Genomic DNA, 19544 nt, shown 5'->3' on the forward strand with positions numbered 1-19544 from the left:
TGTGTCAGGAGACAATCCAGATGAGGAACGGGCAAACTTATATGATCTGGAGGTATATATATAGTTCTGCTCTGAAAAGAGATCAAATCATGAAATGAAAGCTTTGGATTTACCTTACAATAAAGCACAGCCCATTCAGAAGCGCATAATCCATGTGCTGCGTCAATAACTGGTTTCACTGGACAGATGAGGCTTTGGGAAGCAGAACAAGCAATGCATGATTTCTTATGCTCTCATATTTATATAACTGTAAAAACTGTCTGCTCAATGTTTCACCCATTAATCACAAACTTTAAGAAAACAGTGTATTTTTTAGTGCATGTAGTTATTGCTGATATAATGGGACCTCACTAGCAATATGGTTTGAAAACGACGCGTGTAGTACCTGTAAGATATTAAAGATAAAGAAGATCAAACATGATTTCAAATGTCTTAAAATATCTAATTAATTTGTATCCAAAAAGTACCATAGGCTACACTAACCTCAGTCAGTCAGGTATTATCCATGGTTAGACTCTATGGCCTATAACAATTGAATGCACATGACAACGAACAAATACATGCATGAAGTAGCAAAAAATAAACAAACTTCTGAACAATGTGATGAAATTGAAGCAAATACGTTTAATCAAGTAAATTGTACTAAGCGTATTTAAATAGCTAACGATAAAATGTTATAGATTTAACTTCCATACTATATAAAATAGTTCAAATTAGCTCCACTTAAACCAACTATAACTATAATGCTACTGGTACTAACACATCAATGTATCAGTAACATTATATAAATCATATTAAGCCATTTCATTGCATAACCAGTACTTTTACTTTTGACACTTTAAGTTCATTTTGCTTATAATACTATTTTATTTACTGAAGTGACAATGCAAGACCTTTACTCTCCACCACTGATTGAACACATAGACTGTATGGATTTGACACCACAAACCCTCCTTGAAAGTCGTGGTAGGAGAAAGTAGCCTACCCTTTTGAAATAGGCTACAATGTAAATATAGCCTACTATATAACAAGAGAAAGTCCTGCATTAAAATTTTAAACTAGCCTCAGTAAAAAACATAGCATCAACATTTATTGAAGGTAGAAAAAGCTAAATTTCATATTGTATATAGGCCTAACATTAATGAATTATAATCGTGTGTAGCCTAATGTAGGCTAATAATATTTAGCCTAGGCTAGGCTACTGTATGACTTCAATGTTGCAGCTGGTAGGTGGGACTTTTTTCACTTTGCCTTTAGGCTTATATTTAGCAATAATAATAAAGTCCTAGCTATTGAATTGTTATCTTGGCCTATGTGTAGGCTCAAATAAATAGTGAAGTAAAAAGTAGCCTACAGTTGGCCAATTTACCTCTGAAATGTATAATTGAGTAGCCTATAAAGTAGCATACATTGGAGATATTCAAAGAAAGTAGCCTACCTCGAACTTGTAGTCTACTCAAGTAGGTTAGCCTACAGGAGTAGCCTATAATAGCCATGTTCAGTCTAAGCCTATATTTTGAAATTAAGGGTATTATTGCGCCGGGGATCCAGGTGCGTCCAAACTCGAAGCCCCGCCCCCGCTTACCTTAAATGTCCATTGCACGGAAATATGATTGGCACAGGGCTGCAGCTGCTGGTGTGGTGAGACATGGCGGAGTTTGTAGTCTGACACACACAGGGGCTCGCGAAGAGTTTATTTTTTTATTTTTTTACACTTTTGTAACATTTCGAAACAACTTAATTTTAGAACGACAATGTATCCGTAACGCAAACAACAGAGCGGGGCTTAAAGAGGCAGACACGTCTCTTTTTTCTCCTTTCTTTTTTTTCGGGGAAGGACGGAGAGCGAGCGGCGGTTGGGAAAATGTGTTGTCATCTTCGTGCAGTCAACAGCCTTTGGCAACAAATATGGCTACTTCTTGTGTATCCTTCAGTTCGGGTTGAAAACCGTCCCAACCGAGCCGAGCCGAGCGGGATAGTTTTCGCAGAGTCGCCACCACAGTAGGAAGTGAAGTTGAACTGCCAGAAGGATTAAAGAAGCTGGCTTTGTCCCGACGCTGCTGCTTTGGTTTACAAAAAAAAAATAAACCCCCCCGAAGAGATGGAGCCTAAGCATAAAGAGTTGTTGGAGAAATGTTACCAGAACTTAGTGGAGTCGATAACAGATGCGGACCGTGTTGTGGATGTTTTGGCCCACTGCGGGTCCCTCAGCCAGTCTGAACGCTACGAGTTGGGACACAACTGCTCCTCCAACTCGGAAAAAGTGGACCTTCTCCTGAAGATACTCATACGAAAGGACAGAGACCATTTCGCAGAGTTTTGCACGGCGCTGGAGAAGACGCACCCTCACCTGCACTCTGTGCTACTCAATGGCATCGGACCAGTAGATCACACAACTGGTAAGAAGCAATAATAGGGCTTGGTTACTTGGTAATAATCTAGTCATAACAATAAAGAAAGGAAAGGCTTAGCACCATGCATTGAAGTAGCTTACTGTGAAAGCACAAGCTTTACTACAGTGGAATACAGTGTGATTGAGACGACTTTTCTTGTCATTTGGTTATGATCCAGGATGCTTCGATCCTGCACTGAGCATTCTAACTAACATTAGTGATATTGACCATATGACAACTTGATGAAGGACACGACTTTTTCCTTTGGGCAAGAATAAGGAGAGGGAGAGAGAGAGAGACAGAGAGCTACACACTCATGTGACCTGGTGCCTATTTACACTCACACTAATGTGCTTGTTACATTTGCCATGCCACTAAAAGCACAGCCTGCCAGCCTTTTGTGAAAGTATTTAATGGACCTAAAAGACTCAAACAATCAATGTAGTGACAAGTTCTCTCTGTGTGTGTGTGTGTGTGTGTGTGTGTGTGTGTGTGTGTGTGTGTGTGTGTGTGTGTGTGTGTGTGTGTGTGTGTGTGTGTGTGTGTGTGTGTGTGTGTGTGTGTGTGTGTGTGTGTGTGTGTGTGTGTGTGTGTGTGTGTGTGTGTGTGTGTGTGTGTGTGTGTGTGTGTGTGTGTGTGTGTGTGTGTGTGTGTGTGTGTGTGTGTGTGTGTGTGTGTGTGTGTGTGTGTGTGTGTGTGTGTGTGTGTGTGTGTGTGTGTGTGTGTGTGTGTGTGTGTGTGTGTGTGTGTGTGTGTGTCAATACACCACTGTCAAAGCCAAATGAACGAGAGAAGGATTTAAACTGTTAATGCATACAGTGCAGTGATTCACTTTAGAGAGATGTGTGTGTACTGGAGAGGGAAAGATTCATTTGTGTCTTGGTACAAAACTAGCAGTTATTACATTTGGTGGTCGACCTATATGGGCTATTGCAATGGCCATGTGGATATCGTGTTGTTATTGTTTTTCTGCATTTGATAAGATTCAACAATTTAGACAGTAACAAATGAGAAACAAAATTAAACTTGAATGAACATTTATTTAAAAAATGTAGAGACAGAAAAATATTGGAAAATGAATAATGTGCATTGTTTATTGCTCTTCCCTGGTGTTGGCTCTGTAACATATTGCCATAAGAGACTTTTGTATTTCCTCGCTATCTGTTATTATCAAAAAAGAAAAGAATACAAGGTGAATATTTGGTTTACACATTTAAAAAGTGATAACAATGCCCCAGGAGCTGCCACAGTGACTAGGCTGCCTGCAGTGTCTGCACACATTATTGGTGTATTTTTTTTAAATCGTCCATGTGTGCGTAGATATTGGCAGATCCCGATTATCTCAAAATTATAGTCCTCTGCCCGATTAACTGGCTGACCGATTAGTCAGTCTATCTGTAATAACATTATCAATAAATCTTTCATCTTTATTTTTACTTTAACTGCTTGGTCTGTAAAACTTCCCGCAGCCCACGGTGTCTTTTTCAAATTCCTCCTTTGTCCGACCAAAGGTCCAAAACCCAAATATATACACTTCACTGTCACATATGACACAAAGAAGCAGCAGACATTCACAACTGAGCTGATTGAATAATCAAATGTTTGGTATTTTGTATAATATCCTCAGAGATCAACAAACTATGCATTGAATTGTCATTCTTAGATAACATAAAAATTGTCTTCTTTTTAATGGTAACTTTAATTAGTTCACCTTTTTATCTAATCAATTTTGGTGTCTTTACATAAGGTAAGTTGAGTTAAGATGGCACATGTTCAGCCTCCTGTCCAACTCTTTTGGGATGCTTTGACTGTTCTCCACAGTTTATTCAATGCAATATGAATGAAATGTTGTCACATAAATAATCCCCCTTTGCTTTTTATAATGCTAATACATGTGTTATCAAACTCAGTGTAAGCCAAACCAGTGATGATCTATGCCTCAGTAGTTTTAAACATCACCTTGAGCTCTAAATCCTTCATTTATATGTAGTTTTTTTCTCCATTATATCCAGCAGCAGTAATATGTGCACTGCACAGTGCACACTGATACACCGCCCTTTCTCAGCACCTCTTGCACCTTTTGCATTTCAAAAGCAATTTGCATTGCAAGTTTCACTGTTCATTCTAAGCTATCATGTCATACTCAGTGAGCTGAATAGTGAGGTGTTAATTATGCATTTATTCTGTCCTCATTATTTATAAGAGAACTAGCTGCAGAGGGAGTCCGATTTTCTAAGCTTTTTCCTTTAGCGCTGCAGTTCACAATCGTGCATCCAGTCTTAAATTGAGCACCTGAGCTTTTTCACTGCTGGAGAGGTTTGTACATGAACATGTTCTGGGCTGGTCTTAGAAGTCTGGCGTAGTGTGCGGTTCCCTGTTAGTAGTCACACAGGACACAAATGGGCAGAGCTGCTTTCTGCTACTGGGAAGACAGGTTCCTCCACTGAACAGCCAAAAGAAGGGCCTTCCCCAGGAAAACACTATAGCATTAGCTTGTTACAGACTATGTTTTTAAATTACATCCACTGTCGTCAGCAGCCAGATGTAGCTATTCCCCTGTCACCAAGAATCCCTGAGGGAGAGAGTTATGATCATACAAATCAAAACATTGTTAACGAGCGAATGCCTCGCTAGTTCACCTCAGCAGTCATTAAAATGTCAACAACAGAGATGCCAAATGTAGCCCATTGAGCTGATCACAGAGCTGCAAGAATTTTACTGTGATGTGTATATGATGCGTGCCTATATACAGTGCTTAAACAGGCATATGCCTCAAGGGCTGATTTGTTGTTGTTGTTGTTATTTACAAATAAACACAGCTATTGTATAGTTTTATATAACCATAGCTTAAGTCCAGCAGAGACCTTTGTTTACAGATAGTCCTCATCTTTTCTTGAAGAACAATAACATGATGACGGCAGCATATCATAAGGGTGTGTATTGTCACTGTCTGGCCTACGTGTTCACTTGGCTGTGTGCATGTGCCAATGCAAAATAAGACCGGATGTTAGGTAGTAGGGCAGTCATTTCTTGATTTCACTGGTTTTCTTTTAAAAATTAATTATTTCTCGATCTCCCAAATAAAGGGGAAATAAGAGAATCTGGGGTCTTTTTTCCAATTGACTTCAGCGGTGAAAACAGTACGCTATTAAGAAAATGTTATTGAAGATTCAAAACTGATCTGTTATATTGTGGTGGATGGAAAGGATATTTCATTATACAAGAAAACAAGACTACAGCACTGTATCACTCTACAAGGTTACAATGTTCATGTTCAAGAACTCCTAACTGTTAGATAGATAAATCATATTTTGGCCAATTGATTCATTGGACCTGGGGATTGGGGTTAGTTGGATCACCAAATATCACAAAGAAGCTTAATGTCTTCAACAAAGTGCATGTTAATTGTTGTATGAGAGTTCACACTGAACATAAATGGTCAGCCCGCTGGTGGCACTAGATTCTTGAACACCTGTACCAAATTTCATGGCAATCCATCCACTAGTTGTTTAGGGGAACTCCACCAATTTTTATACATCAGAGTCCGTTTACAGGTCTTTTGGAGTACTAGTGTAAATGTGAGCGCTGTGAAATCTGATAGTTTGCCTCAAGTGATTTCAAAACGTCTGCTGTGCAAAAGGCTGATTTCATCCACCATTCTACAGTCACTTGTTTGCAGACTTTACTTGGTCAGATTTTTACTGTATACAAATATCGACAAGTTGACAACTTCAACATGAAACTCACCAATTGTTTGTTTATCTTTGTTTTAATGTCAGAACTCATGTTTAAATGGTCTGCCCCCCCCCCCCCAGATGAATTCAAAGTTATCAGTAGAAGTTATATCATATTAATGATTGTCCACTAAATGTTTTATCTTAAAACTACCTCAAACTAGACAAACAAAAGGGGACATTTCCGTTTGGAGTGAAACGGAAAATATAACACCCTGGACCTGTACTGTAGTTGTACAACCAAAGGATATTTAGAGCTTTCAGATTTAAGCAAAAACTTCAGGCCATTTTCATGGAAAGGCACAGTTCCAACAACGTTTCTCACAGAAAATGTGCAGCAAAAGGGCACCAAGTTGCTCTGCTTAGGAAAAGTGATCAACATAAACGGGATACTTGAGTGGTGAGGGTCAGAGCTGCAGTGAGGTCCAGGTCACATGACTTTTCACAGAGCAGAAAAGTGAGCAAGCTATGACACAGTGAACCTTGCCCATTGAGACACTCTCTGCTCAAACAGAGTCATGGGAAACTTAAGCTAGAGCAAGAACAAAGAGAGCTTGATCCATGGGATGCCACGGTTCCTGAGGCACATCACTCCTTTTTTTTCTTTCTTTCAGTCCTTTGCTGGGAAAGAGAGAGCCATGTTCGCTGGGCTCCTTCCAGTCTTAATCAAACTCATAGTCTCCTTTTTAGCTAGTGGGAACACAGCCAGCCAGGGATTGATTTAGAGGCTGAGACGTGGGTAAATAGAATCGTTTGTCATGCTCCCGCTCCGAGTCGAGCGCTAGGCCCTTACATCAGGGCTGGAAGTTGCTGATTTAACTCAACTATAAGCTGCTCATCCCAAGGCCAATTCTAAATCTTAGTAAATATGCAGTCCTGGCTGTTTGATCAATACTTTTACAGTCTGTTAAACATTTAAACTTCTTTAGACTTTTTTTTTTCTGACACATTTGAAGGAGGCACTGTGTGGAGGTGGTTATCTATATGTGATGAAAAGAGTAAGTTGGAACTTGTCAAAATCTGTAAATATCTACTCAAAAATCTGCTACCTGTACGTCCTGTGTGCACCATGAAAAAAAGATCTGGTGTTAATACACAGCCTTTAGCAGTTAGCGATCTTGAGGAGATATTCACTGATTTTGACAACACGCTTTCTACAGAATTGCTGACTCCACTTTGGCTTTGAACCAATAAAACAATAATAGAACTTAACTGATAAATCGACTTCAACAAACCAACCTAGCCGTGGAAAATTGCCGGGCACTGGCAACTACTCTCATAATAGATTTTCCGTTAAAGAAGTTTTCAAGTAAAATATCAAACACTTTTTTTCCACCAATATAATAATACTTACAGTGTTGCAGTGAGGCTTCCTTTCTGTACAGTTAATTATGAATCACCGTAGGCTATAAAAACGGGGCTTTTAGGGGGGGAGCTGTGTGATGTTGTCAGAGGAGATAAAAGGAGAAGCTCTGAGGCTGCAGTCTCTTTGGGGGCCCCGGCTAGTCAGTATTCAAGCTCCCTGCCCAACTGGTAATTAGCCACACTCTGCTGTCAGGCCCAACTTGGGGAAAGTCCCACCTTATTATGTCTCCAGCTGGCCTTTTTTCAGAAAAGGCCCCTGAATGTAACCTAAGCCACAGAGCCTTGATGTCCCTTACAATTCTGGAGATAATCATCTGACTATAATGCAGCAGACATGCTCGAGTACACTCGCCGCTGACTTTAATGTTTTGTTCACCTCGCAGGGTCCACTTACAGCATCTTGTCCACCATGCCGTCCGACTCGGAGAGCAGCAGCTCCCTCAGCAGCCTAGGTGAGTGTGGCACTCGTGGTGGGGTTCAGGTGCAGGCTCTATAAACATCAGAAAAAAATAAAAACAAAACACTTTTATTGTGTTTCTACTCCGAAAAACAGCCTGTACCTTCAAAGGAGTTAACCTTAGAACATACTCTAAAGATCATATTAGTTCAATAATAGTCATTGGTTCTGCCTGTTTAGACGCTGAGCACATGCAAGTGATTACACAGATGTGAGAAGGAATTACACAGACAGACAGACAGACAGACAGACAGACACACACACACACACACACACACACACACACACACAGCTATTTCATTTGGTAATTCTCTGAGGGAGGGAGAGAGAGAGAATTTGACTGGTCAATGCCACTGACAGGAAAACAACTTTTAAATGTTTTATCAGTGGAGGAATTTATGTATTGTCTTTATAGTCTGCAAGTTCTCTGTAAAAAAAAAATTTAATAAAAGAACATGGAATAGAATCTTGTGAAAGCATCCCCCCCCCTCATCATTAGAGCTATGAAACGCCATATACCACCAGTGACATGCTGACTCCCACAGGTACGCCTGGTCAAGCCTCCTCCCCTCCTCCCGCTCACATGGACAGCCACCAGGCCAACGAGAAGATGGAGACGCTTCTCTTCCAGCTCAGACATGTGACCCGCGAGAGGGACGAACTGCGCAAACGCCTGGCTCTCTCTTCACCCGGGACCACCTTTGATGACTGCAGGTATACTCTTCTGCTCTCTCACCTTTTGGGCCTGTTTTTCAAAAGCCACACGCTGCTAGAACAAGCCCAGTGATCCCATGTACTGTATGATACCTGCACTCTGTTAATAGAGTCATTTTGCCTCGCTGAGCTTTACATAGAAAAAACAAAACAACGACAACGAGTGAACTATGCTCAACTCTGTAAAACAAGGGGTAAGCATGAAATGTTAATGTTGCCTCTCTTCCCGTCGTGTTCCCATAAGCACTGAGTTCATATTTTGTTTATCCTGCCCTTGCCTCTCTCACCCTCCCATGTGGCATCTTAAAATTGGATTTTGATGCATTGCAAATTTTGTCTGCCTCCTTTCCCATCTCTGTCAAATAGACCACCAGACTCAAAAGCAGGTCATGACTATGAGCGTCTGAAGCTGCAGTGCATGAAAGCCATGGCAGACCTGCAATCCCTTCAGAACCAGCACAGCAGCACCCTGAAGAGGTGCGAGGAGGCAGTGAAGAAGGCAGACTTCTACCAGTGAGTTGAAAGCCTACTACAGGGCCTTTTCTGTAAATCTTTTATCAGCCGGCACATTTGTGCTGTACACATCTGCCTGTAGGGTTTTAACTGGTATTTGGTCCTTCCACCGGCAGATTGCAAACAACAGATTTTACTCTCGTGAGAGTAATAGGGATGAAGCCTTTATACCATTCCAAAAGCTGATGAGTTAAGCCTTGAAAAAAAATCCTTGCAGCCCTTCATCAATTCAATTTCATCTTTTTTTGTTTATATTGTCTTCTTAGCAGCACAGTCATCTTTTAAGACCCAATGTTGAGAGCAGAGACCAAATTACTTCTCTAGAAGCAATGCCCTTGAAGAGTTGATGCCAAAGCATGCTCTGTAATCATCATCATCATCATTTGAACCCTTTGTGCATGGCACGGCATCTGTGCCATGAGGATAATGCTACCAACAGAGTGTTTGTTTGTCCCATGCAATAAGCTGTGAGGCTGGTCCATTTGTGTGATTTTATGATGCCATACTGTCTCCCAAGTGTAGGGACCCGACATCTGGCCCCAATGCAAACAGACAGATGAAGGATTATTGCCATGGTTAAGCCTCTCCTCCTGAACTCTGTTTGCACACCAGAGAAAGTCTTGATGTATCACCCGTCCTGTCTGTCGTTGCACTGATCCATTCACACTACACATCATCCTGTGGGGAAGGGAAATCACATTGTACTAAAATCAATAAGTCACTTAACACATAGGCTAGCATTAGCACCCAGTAATCATTACTGGGTGCCTTTTTATATTGATCCTCTATGTAACTCCTGTTTGTACTGTTACCAGTTGAGCAGTATTACATAAGAGGCTTTTTCACTCAAGTCTCCATTGTGATATTGAGACAACAATCAAATATTACCACCTAATTATCATAGAATGAACTTGTCTAAGGTTGTAGCATGTGTTTTCATTTTGGATTTATTTACCTGTTTTGATTCTTAAGGTTAAAAAAACGGTAAATGGGCATGTAGGACTTCCTCAAAAAGTTGTTGGCAGAACACTTCTAAAAATAAGTAATGGGCCCAGAACAGTGGTGTGTGAAAGCCCCCTGTGTCTGACAAAGGAGACAATGGCCCTCATTTATCAAACTTGCGTGGAAACTGGTGCAGATTCTGGCGCAAATACCTCCCTACGCCAGGTATCGCGTGGAATTTATCAAACAGTCGTATCTCGCCAATCTCGGCGTACGCCACGCCATTATTGATAAATGCGGAGACTGAAAACAATCGTACCACGCCCCTATATTTCCTCAGTTTAGATGCCTCGCCCAGAGGTTTTGCGACATGGATAAGCGCATTACGGCACAAAAGAGGAACTTATCTGAAGTAGAAATTGACAGAATAACAGCGAAAGTAGAAAAATAAAGAGTTTCATTTCGGAGCATTACAAGCGGCATCGAAGAACGACAGAAGGCAGCAGTTAGGAAGGAAATAACTGCTGCGGTCAACAGCGTTGGTGTTGACAACAAACGATCTCCAGCTGAGGATTTTGCATTTTAGGTTTAGGCCTACATAATGGCTATTGCTCAAATGCTATAAAACAGCATATACAATTATATGTCGCCATTTCTTTGAATAGACGAAGAAAAAGTGGTCTGACTCAAAAATCGCCACTAAAAGCGTGTTGCTGTTCTGAAATGCAACCAACTGGGCTGGGGGTGCGGGCATAATATAAGTGGTAGAGGAGAAAAAGACGCACCAACTGTCCGATAATGGTCCCCATAAAAGAAATACACGTCTGCAGAATGATTAAAATGTATTGGCCCTTTTAGATAGCACTACTCAAAAGGGGTTTAAAAACTAAAAATAACACATTTTGCGTTTTACTCATGACAGCATGCGCTTGGTCAGCCCGGCCGTCAGCTGCACAAGCCGACCAGGCAACGATCAGCTGTGAGAGCGCCCACTGTCCTGCTCCACCAGCAGATCGGAAAAACGTGCCGGTTAACAGTGGAAATAAATCGCTCGCTTAAGCGATCAATGACACATTAAAAGAGGAATTAACATCTAAAAAGTGCGTCAAATAAATAAAATGTTAAGCTGAATGTTGTGCCGTGTATTTTTTATCATAAAGAGCAGTACAGGCCTACTACATATTGAACAGGCTGCTTAGGCTAACATTTTGAATGAATGCAGCCCCCGTGCCTCAGTGTCCCCCCAGCTGCTCCAGACGGAGACAACTGCCCTTACATGCAGCGCTCCTAAGTGGCCGGTGTGTGCACTATTGAATCAGTGCTCCTACTCAGTTGCACACCATAAGCTGCACATTTTTAAGTGATTAATATCTTTATTTCGGTCTGAGCAAACACTGCATTTGTATTATCTTCTAATAATTGTCCAACAAAGTAATCGGCTACCCGGCACAGCCTGCACTGCGAGTCCATGCTGTTTACAAACTTGCGTACACGAGCTGAGAGCTGGCGTGGGATTTGAGCGTATCCTACGCTCACGTCCATATTGATAAATGCCGAGGTTTGCGTGGAAATGTACGTACACCCAAATTTCTGGTCTACGCAAGGTTGATAAATGAGGGCCAATGTATCTAAAGAAAATATAATTAGCCAAATAATAGTTAGTACTTTTTGGTCAGTCTAGTAAGGCATAGTCATATGTTTTGCTTAGCTACAAGTTCTTTCATGCTGATTCTAAACATGGCTGGCAGTGCACGCCCATCTTTACACAGCCACCGCAAAGATGTGATGGTGCTTGTCGCTGTGGTGTCTCCTCAGCACGCTACACAGCCGTCAGGTGAGTGAACACGCCCAGCTGAAAGAGGAGCAGGAGGCTGTGAGGCAGGACAACATCCAGCTGCTCAGAGAACACAACCACGTCAAGCAGGCCTGTGAAGAGCTGAGGAGGCTGCATGACGACGGCCAGAGAGAGGTGGCTGACATGAGGATAATGCATCAGCAGGTACGTCTCCATTCATGCTTATACATCCATAGATGACTATACATTCACATACACAGGTCCATACTTAAATAAGGCAAGTGTGAAGGGCAAAAGCGCTACTTTATATAATTATACGGAAACACTGTCTGCACACACACTACCATCTCTGACTGCCCTAGATATTTACCCTTTTAGATCTTCGCATTTGAGAGAGAAATCAATGTATTTCTCTCTCTGTGGCCATTACTTCCAAGATGACTATCATTCCGAGAAATAGGGTCAGACAAGTTTTGTCCTCCCATATCTCCACCGATCAAAACTTTCTTTCAAATTTGACTAATGGTTTAACCTGGGACTTCTACTGTTCCACTGTTTGTTATGGCAGTCATTAGGTCAGATCATTAAATGTTTGCCATACCTTACATGAGCATGGGGAAAGTCATACATGACTCTTTGATAGCAAGAATACATGCCTTATTGTCCTCAAAGCTCATGTTATCAATAGGTATGCTGTTGTTCAGTGTCAGTCAAATTAGGAATTAAATTAGCTCAGTGATGTCAGTCCCAAGTCAACCTTTCATTGTGTGGTTGTAAGATGCCAGGGACATACAGTACTACAGACTGTAGTCTTCGATGAAATGTGCCCTGTTTTTTCATACATTTGTATTGTATGCTCTAGTAATTTACAAGAACAAGCAGTGTAAACATGCTATCATATGGACTGACGGACATGGTATTCATTGGGCAGTTTGGTGACTCTAGTTCTTCACCATGGACCAGCGAATCCAAATGATATTTACTCCACTGGCTTACTTTATGTTTGCTTCATGAGCAGTATTAGTCAAGACTAAATGTATTCTAATATCACATTTTTATTTCTGTCCTATCAATCGTCAAAGTTTTTATTTTGGATTATTTATGAGATCATGTTACTTTTCCGTGCCAAGAAACTGTTCACTTTTATTCAAGACTTAATTAATGACATTAAAGCCGACATGATTTGTAGATGTAAATGCAATTAAGTAAGGCAAGTGTGAAGGGCAAAAGCACTACTTTATATAATTATACGGAAACACTCACTCTATTACATTGTCTGGAAGTGTCCCCGTTGTCGTTAAGTCAAATGCACCACATATAAGTGAGCACTCCCATTGTATCCTTCTAATTCAGTGAGGCATGATGTCATTTCCAGGTGATGAGAGAGGGCTCATCTGATGTCCTCACCAAGCTGTATGACTCAGCTGTGGACAAGCTGGGGGCCATGAAGAGCGACTACGAGGCTCTGAGGAAACACTACAACGAGCAGACAGCCAATCACAATGCAGACCTGAGTCGTCTGGACCAGGCCGAGGAGGAGAACCACCGGCTGCAGAAACAGCTGGACATGCTGCTGAAGCAGAGAGACGCTGCCATCCACTATCAGCAGCAGTTCTCCTCGTCCATAAGAAGGTAAAGCCGGACACACACACGCGCGCGCTCACGCAACAGCTAACAGCATTGAGAATTTGCACATGCGACTCGGCAGCTGTAAAAACGTCTAATGATTAACAGCCGTTGTGGGCAAACTTTGCCACAAACTCAGTGCTTGAGTTTAGTGCCAAGGTCAAATCTGCACAGTGCTTAAAACATTCTTAATCCAAGGCAGATGAAGCTTTAGAGTCAGGCTGATGCTTTCCCATTATGATGCTGAGATTGCAAACTTGGTCAATTGCTGTTTTTACTGGATGTGTTTTTTTTATATATTTTTTTATTTGGAAATGTTAATGAACACAAAACACACTGAGTGTATGCAGTCCTTTAACTCACAACAAGTACATCCCACTCAACATCAACACCCAACCACTCGAACATCTAGAGCAATAAAAAGAAGAAAAAAAGAAATAGATGAGAAAATGTAAGAAAGATATAATACAAAGTCAGCAGGGAAACCACACTAAGCTGAAAGGGTTTGTAATGTTTCCTGGACTCAGTCAATAATAATTTGCAAAGGTTGCCATTTAATAAAGGGCAGTAAAAAGCCAGTGCATTCCTTATGTGGTGCAGGTTTGACAACACGCAGCAGGAGCTGTCCAAGGCGGCCGCTCAGAACATGGAGCTGCAGAGGGAGATGGAGCGTCTGCAGTCGGAGGCCACGCGGCAGAAGACCCAGCAGCTCAAAGCCGCCAAAGACTCTGAGAAATACAAGGAGGAGCGGGACTCTGTGATCAACGAATACAGGCTGATCATGAGCGAGAGGGACCAGGTCATCAAAGAGGTGGACAGGCTTCAGACAGGGCTGGAGCTGGCAGAGGCCAAACTCAAGAACACTTCATCAGAGAGACGAGTGGCCAACGAAGAACTGGAGGCTCTGCGACAGGTATCAGCTCCTCATACTAAGGATTCAATTGGGTTAATCATTTTACTTTAAGAACTGGGAGAACAGTTTAGTCTGTTTTTAGATATTGAACTTGTCGAATCATATCTGTAAAGCACATACATTTCATGATCCTTAATTCAAATGTACAAGACATAGTTTTCATGCTGTGTGCTGTTTGTGTAAAATGATAAAAGTAAGCCTGTTGATGAAGAATGACTTATTACATAATATCTGTCTTCCAGACGTATCATCTGTAGTTAAACTGGTTTTAGATGCTGTCATTATTTATTTGACAACAGTTTTAGTTTATCATGTGTTATTGTTGGTATTTAAAGGCTATAGTTCAGGATGAGCCAATAATGAAAACTGACAACATAAAATGACATTTTTGTAAGTAGGTCTTTTGTGTTCTATAAAATATTTGATTTATCCAAAAAGTCCAGTGTCACAGCTGAACAAGCAACTTTTAGGTGCAGATACAATTACTCCATATACCATCGTACTACCACCAAAATAATAATTATTGAATGAATATTCACTCAATCTTGAATGCAATGATCCTCTTGTGATATGTTCTTTTGTGCGATATGAAGGAGCTAGCCTCAGCGCTGATGGACAGGGACCGCTCCATCTGTGAGAAGAACGAGCTGCTGGAGAAATACTGCCACGAGGTGAAGGACAAGGCGGAGGCCCAGAAGGAGCTGAGCCAGGCCTGTAAGGACATGGAGACGGTGCGCGACGAACGGGACGTGGCCCGCAAGGAGAGGACCGAGGCCATCATCCAGAGAGACCAGCTGCTGCGAGAGTATTATCAGGCCAGACAGGTAGCCAGACAGACAGGAGATTTACCATTACATGTGGAGGGATTGATTTATTCTTCTGACAATAATCCCCTCCATCCCGTCTCGCATAGTAGTAGTAGTAGTAAATGTTTTCTTCAGCGGCTGGCAGGTTTCCATACGTTCATTTTGTTGTGAAATGTGTGTATCACCCATCACACTACGTTTCAGTTGAGATTGTCAGATATTAATTACAGTGAAAGTGCTGCGATTCCTGCATTAGGAAATGACTAGCAATTACAGTGAGACGGCTCGCTGACGTTGCAGTGCACAAGAACACTGCACTGCACCAGGAATGGATAATTAAGCAGAACAGTGTAATGGAATTAATTTAATTGTTGCTCTCGCTACACTTCACAGTCCTGCTGCTGTACAGTTATTTTAAGCCAGAGAGATGCAGTCTGCAACACATGCTCTCAGCAAGACATGCAATTATTGTTCTATATCTGACGTACTTCAAACCACATCATCAAATCCAATCTATGACTGTTAAGCCTCAAGCTACCTTCACAAGACACCGGGGGCAGAATTACATTTCTAGTGCAGCAATGTAATTGAGGTGTTCATGATTTTAAATATGGTGAAAATGTCAGTCTTGAAGTCATTTGAGTTATGGGTTTTTTATTCTTTTGAATAAAAAGTTAAATTTCATAGGTCTTAGAAGTCAAGCTTAAGCAATACATCACTGATATTGAAGGCTTAGCAAACGCTACAACATTGTACAGTGCCGGAGTAATAATACCATAAGATTTGACCCCTCTGTTAAGCTTCAGTGGATAATGGTTGCAAATTAAAAGTAGAATTATAACTTTTGCTTACATCTTTGTGCAGCATTTTGTTACATAATCGACCATTTATTTCATTATGAGTTTTATTACATTATTTTTATTACGTTATGCATAGTTCTTACATTATGATTCGTTGTTAACAGCTCTAACAAGCCCTGAGATTTTTTTCGCCAGACAATCCTAGTTTTATTTATAGTGCTGCAGCCTGTTCATTCATTGTAACCGGTGTCACTGAAACGCTGCATTTTTGATAAAGTGCTAATGTTGGGCTAAACCCAGCCTGTAGTGTCTCATAATTGTGTTGGAGCAAAAATAGCTGTTGAAATTATCAATCAAAGTTCATATTTCTACTATAGCATCAAGCCCAATATTTTCTGCTCATATTTTTGTACAGTCCAAGCGTTGAACTTAACAATTCCTTCCAACTTCTTTCCAGAAACAAGACTCTGCCACTCTGGACACGGAGCGTGCCAACAAGGAGATGGAGACGCTGAGGAAGCAGTACGAGGCCATCTCCCAGGAGCTGAAGGAGGCTCTGCAGGAGGCCGAGGTAGCCAAGTGTCGACGAGACTGGGCCTTCCAGGAGAGGGACAAGATAGTGGCAGAGAGGGAGAGCATACGGTAAGGAGAGTAGCTTCAGAACATGGACTGTGTTTTGTAATGTGGAAATGTGTTGGGATTAAAAATAGATTTGTGTTTTACATCTTGCGTGATGCCTTAATGAAAATGTGTGTGCACCCGTCAGCACGCTATGTGACAACCTGCGGCGAGAGAGGGACAGAGCTGTGAGCGACCTGGCAGACGCTCTGAGGAACCTGGATGACACCAGGAAACAAAAGAACGATGCAGCACGCGAACTCAAAGAACTTAAGTGAGTCATTCCTCCACATTTATTTCTTTTTGTTTTAACGTCTTCCTCTACACTATTTTTTTGGTCTTAAAACTAGAATTGTATGTCATAGCCTGTGCCCTTCTTGTTTAAAAAAATCCAGAATGTAGATTTTGTGACACCCAGTGGAGAAATGAAGTCACTGACTGAGCAAAGTTCAGATTGCTTCTAAAGGTCACTGTACTTATTTAAAAGCTACATTTTTTTTAATGTTTCCTGTAGAGAAAAGATGGAGGACCAGTTAGAAAAAGAAGCAAGGTTTCGTCAGCTAATGGCTCACAGTTCACACGATTCAGCCATCGACACAGACTCAATGGAGTGGGAGACGGAAGTGGTAGAATTTGAGAAGCACAGGGTAAGAACCAGTGCAAATTCTCTTTTCTTTTTCTTGTGAACGTTAATGTACTGAATATATATCTAATTAAACGAATGCTGTTTTGTCTTATCCAGGACATGGATTTGAAAGCACTTGGGTTTGATATCGCTGAAGGGGTAAATGATCCTTATTTACCAGGAGATTGTGCCATATTTGTCAGTAAGGTGGATAAAGGAAGTATTGCTGAAGGACGATTAAGGTAAATGTCTCACTGCTCATTGCCGTGAATAAAGCTAACCTTCTTAGCAACCTGTATCATTTGAATAATATTTAATACCAAGCTTTCAACGTCACTTTTCATACTTGCCAGTTTCAATACTCAATGCTTCAGACATGTTTTGTTCTCAAAATGTTTTGGGTTTTAATTTACAGTCTCTCTTTGCAGGGTGAATGATTGGTTATTGAAAATTAACGATGTGGACCTGACCAATAAGGATAGGAAGCAAGTGATTAATGCGGTGCTAAGCGGTGAAGGCGTGATCAATATGGTGGTTCGCAGAAGGAAGTCACTGGGAGGGCGGATCATCACTCCGGTCCAGATAAACCTAGCTGGAAACAAAGGTCAGCTTCAAGCTCCTATTTGGAAATAAACTTTACATTGCCAATGTTGCTCTAAACAGGCAACTAATGACATACCACTACACCAAGTAGTAATTAATGTAGTAATTAATGTTATTACTTTTTTCTCTTTTTTTGCTGTTTATTTAATTGATGATTAAATCTGATTCTTTTTCTGTCTTCCTTCTCAGACAGTGGCATAGGACTGGAAAGTGGAGTGTTTGTAGCTACTTTGGCTCCAGGCAGTCCAGCTGCCAGAGACTGTGCTCTTACTGTTGGGGACAGACTGTTAACTGTGAGTATGCTGCCTACAAACATGTTTAAGTTAAAGAGATGATGAACATTGAATGCCTTAAGATAGCCTTTACTGCCCTCTACTGACCACAGGCATGTTGTGTTAAATCAAGGAACACACTGGTGCTTTGCCTCAAATGACCCTATATAGTAATACTTTAAGGTACAAACGGTACTGTTTTCTTTACTCTTTTCTTCTCTACACATGTGTATGCTAAGGTTTTATACCACCAGGAAATGATACAATACATTAGTCAAGGAATGGCGATGAAACTTCAACATTGAAATGCTTTCCCAATCTCAGCATACTGAAAAATGAAGCAGATCGCTTTGCATGCTGCCATCTTTGAGAATACATAGGAAAAGAGACTGTGAATTTACACATACATATTTAGAACTTTGTGAGTCCCACACAAAGTCTTTGGCAAGCATAATGACATTGATATTAAATAATGATGAGGCAAGTTGTGACTGCTTTTTCTGACCTTGTGTTGTTTGTCCTCTACAGATCAATGGGATTGCACTTGATAACAAGTCGCCCTCTGAATGCGAATCTCTGCTGAGGAACTGCCATGACTCTCTAAGCATCTCTCTTATGAAGGTGAAGTCCTCAGGCCTACAACACACCACAGAAACTGGACCAACCAACCCAACCCTTTAGAACTATATGTAGAATATACATTTATAGTGCCTATGGGTATAGGCCCCCATTACGTAAAACTGATGTTAAACATTACACTATCACTAAAAGGTAGATTTTACTGGTGAAAGATCTTTTGAGAACTTCAATGTGAGGAATATTTTTAGTTTGTGTGGTCTCACAAACTTGCATGAAATGTCACTTCCCACTACAAGTCTTTCCTTTATCGTTTATTCTTATGAAAAAAACACATGAATAAATATAATGAATAATAATAATGATGATGTGAAATCATCCACTAAAACATATCAAATATAGAAATAGAACCAGAGAAAGCAAAATGTTGAAACAGATAAACAGGATGGAAAGTAAGGAAGCATCATGTACAGTAGGAAACAAAAACAGGCAATTAATACAAAGCAATGTCAAGCAGATGATCAGAACAAGCAGGTGAAAGATGACAACTTTAGGGAGGAGAAAGCACAAGCAGACATATGGTAGAAACAGTTTAAAACACGATAGCATGATATCGCATTACATTACAAGAGACAGGGAAAACCAGAAGGGATGCGATCGACAAAGAGCCAAGCTGATGAGAACAGACAGGCTAACGATGCAGTCAGTATGTACGATGACAGGTCTTGTTCTTTGTAATCAAAGTTTTATGGTTATGTGCAAAGAAACAGTTAGATTATTTAATGGAATGAT

The 19544-nt window shown here is 40.9% G+C and overlaps 1 protein-coding gene across 2 annotated transcripts in view; it reads left to right on the forward strand.

Annotated features, from left to right (window-relative positions):
- Positions 1 to 1713: 1713 nt before the first annotated feature.
- LOC307266648 (disks large homolog 5-like) overlaps positions 1714 to 19544 on the forward strand; it is a 31842-nt gene continuing 14011 nt past the window's right edge. Inside the window, exons 1-15 of one of the 2 annotated variants that reach the window (XM_080048716.1) lie at positions 1714 to 2399; positions 7876 to 7944; positions 8495 to 8663; positions 9030 to 9176; positions 11934 to 12117; positions 13289 to 13545; positions 14140 to 14452; positions 15046 to 15276; positions 16516 to 16700; positions 16825 to 16950; positions 17191 to 17323; positions 17419 to 17543; positions 17730 to 17905; positions 18094 to 18197; positions 18705 to 18797. In XM_080048716.1, the coding sequence (XP_079904842.1) occupies positions 2102 to 2399; positions 7876 to 7944; positions 8495 to 8663; positions 9030 to 9176; positions 11934 to 12117; positions 13289 to 13545; positions 14140 to 14452; positions 15046 to 15276; positions 16516 to 16700; positions 16825 to 16950; positions 17191 to 17323; positions 17419 to 17543; positions 17730 to 17905; positions 18094 to 18197; positions 18705 to 18797 (2610 nt within the window). In that variant the 5' untranslated portion in view covers positions 1714 to 2101. The remainder of the gene's footprint in view (positions 2400 to 7875; positions 7945 to 8494; positions 8664 to 9029; positions 9177 to 11933; positions 12118 to 13288; positions 13546 to 14139; positions 14453 to 15045; positions 15277 to 16515; positions 16701 to 16824; positions 16951 to 17190; positions 17324 to 17418; positions 17544 to 17729; positions 17906 to 18093; positions 18198 to 18704; positions 18798 to 19544) is intronic. The other variant, XM_080048717.1, reaches the window with a different exon arrangement.

This window comes from Ammodytes marinus (assembly GCF_949987685.1).
Source record: "Ammodytes marinus genome assembly, chromosome: 20".
In the NCBI taxonomy this organism is placed as follows: Eukaryota; Metazoa; Chordata; class Actinopteri; order Uranoscopiformes; family Ammodytidae; genus Ammodytes; species Ammodytes marinus.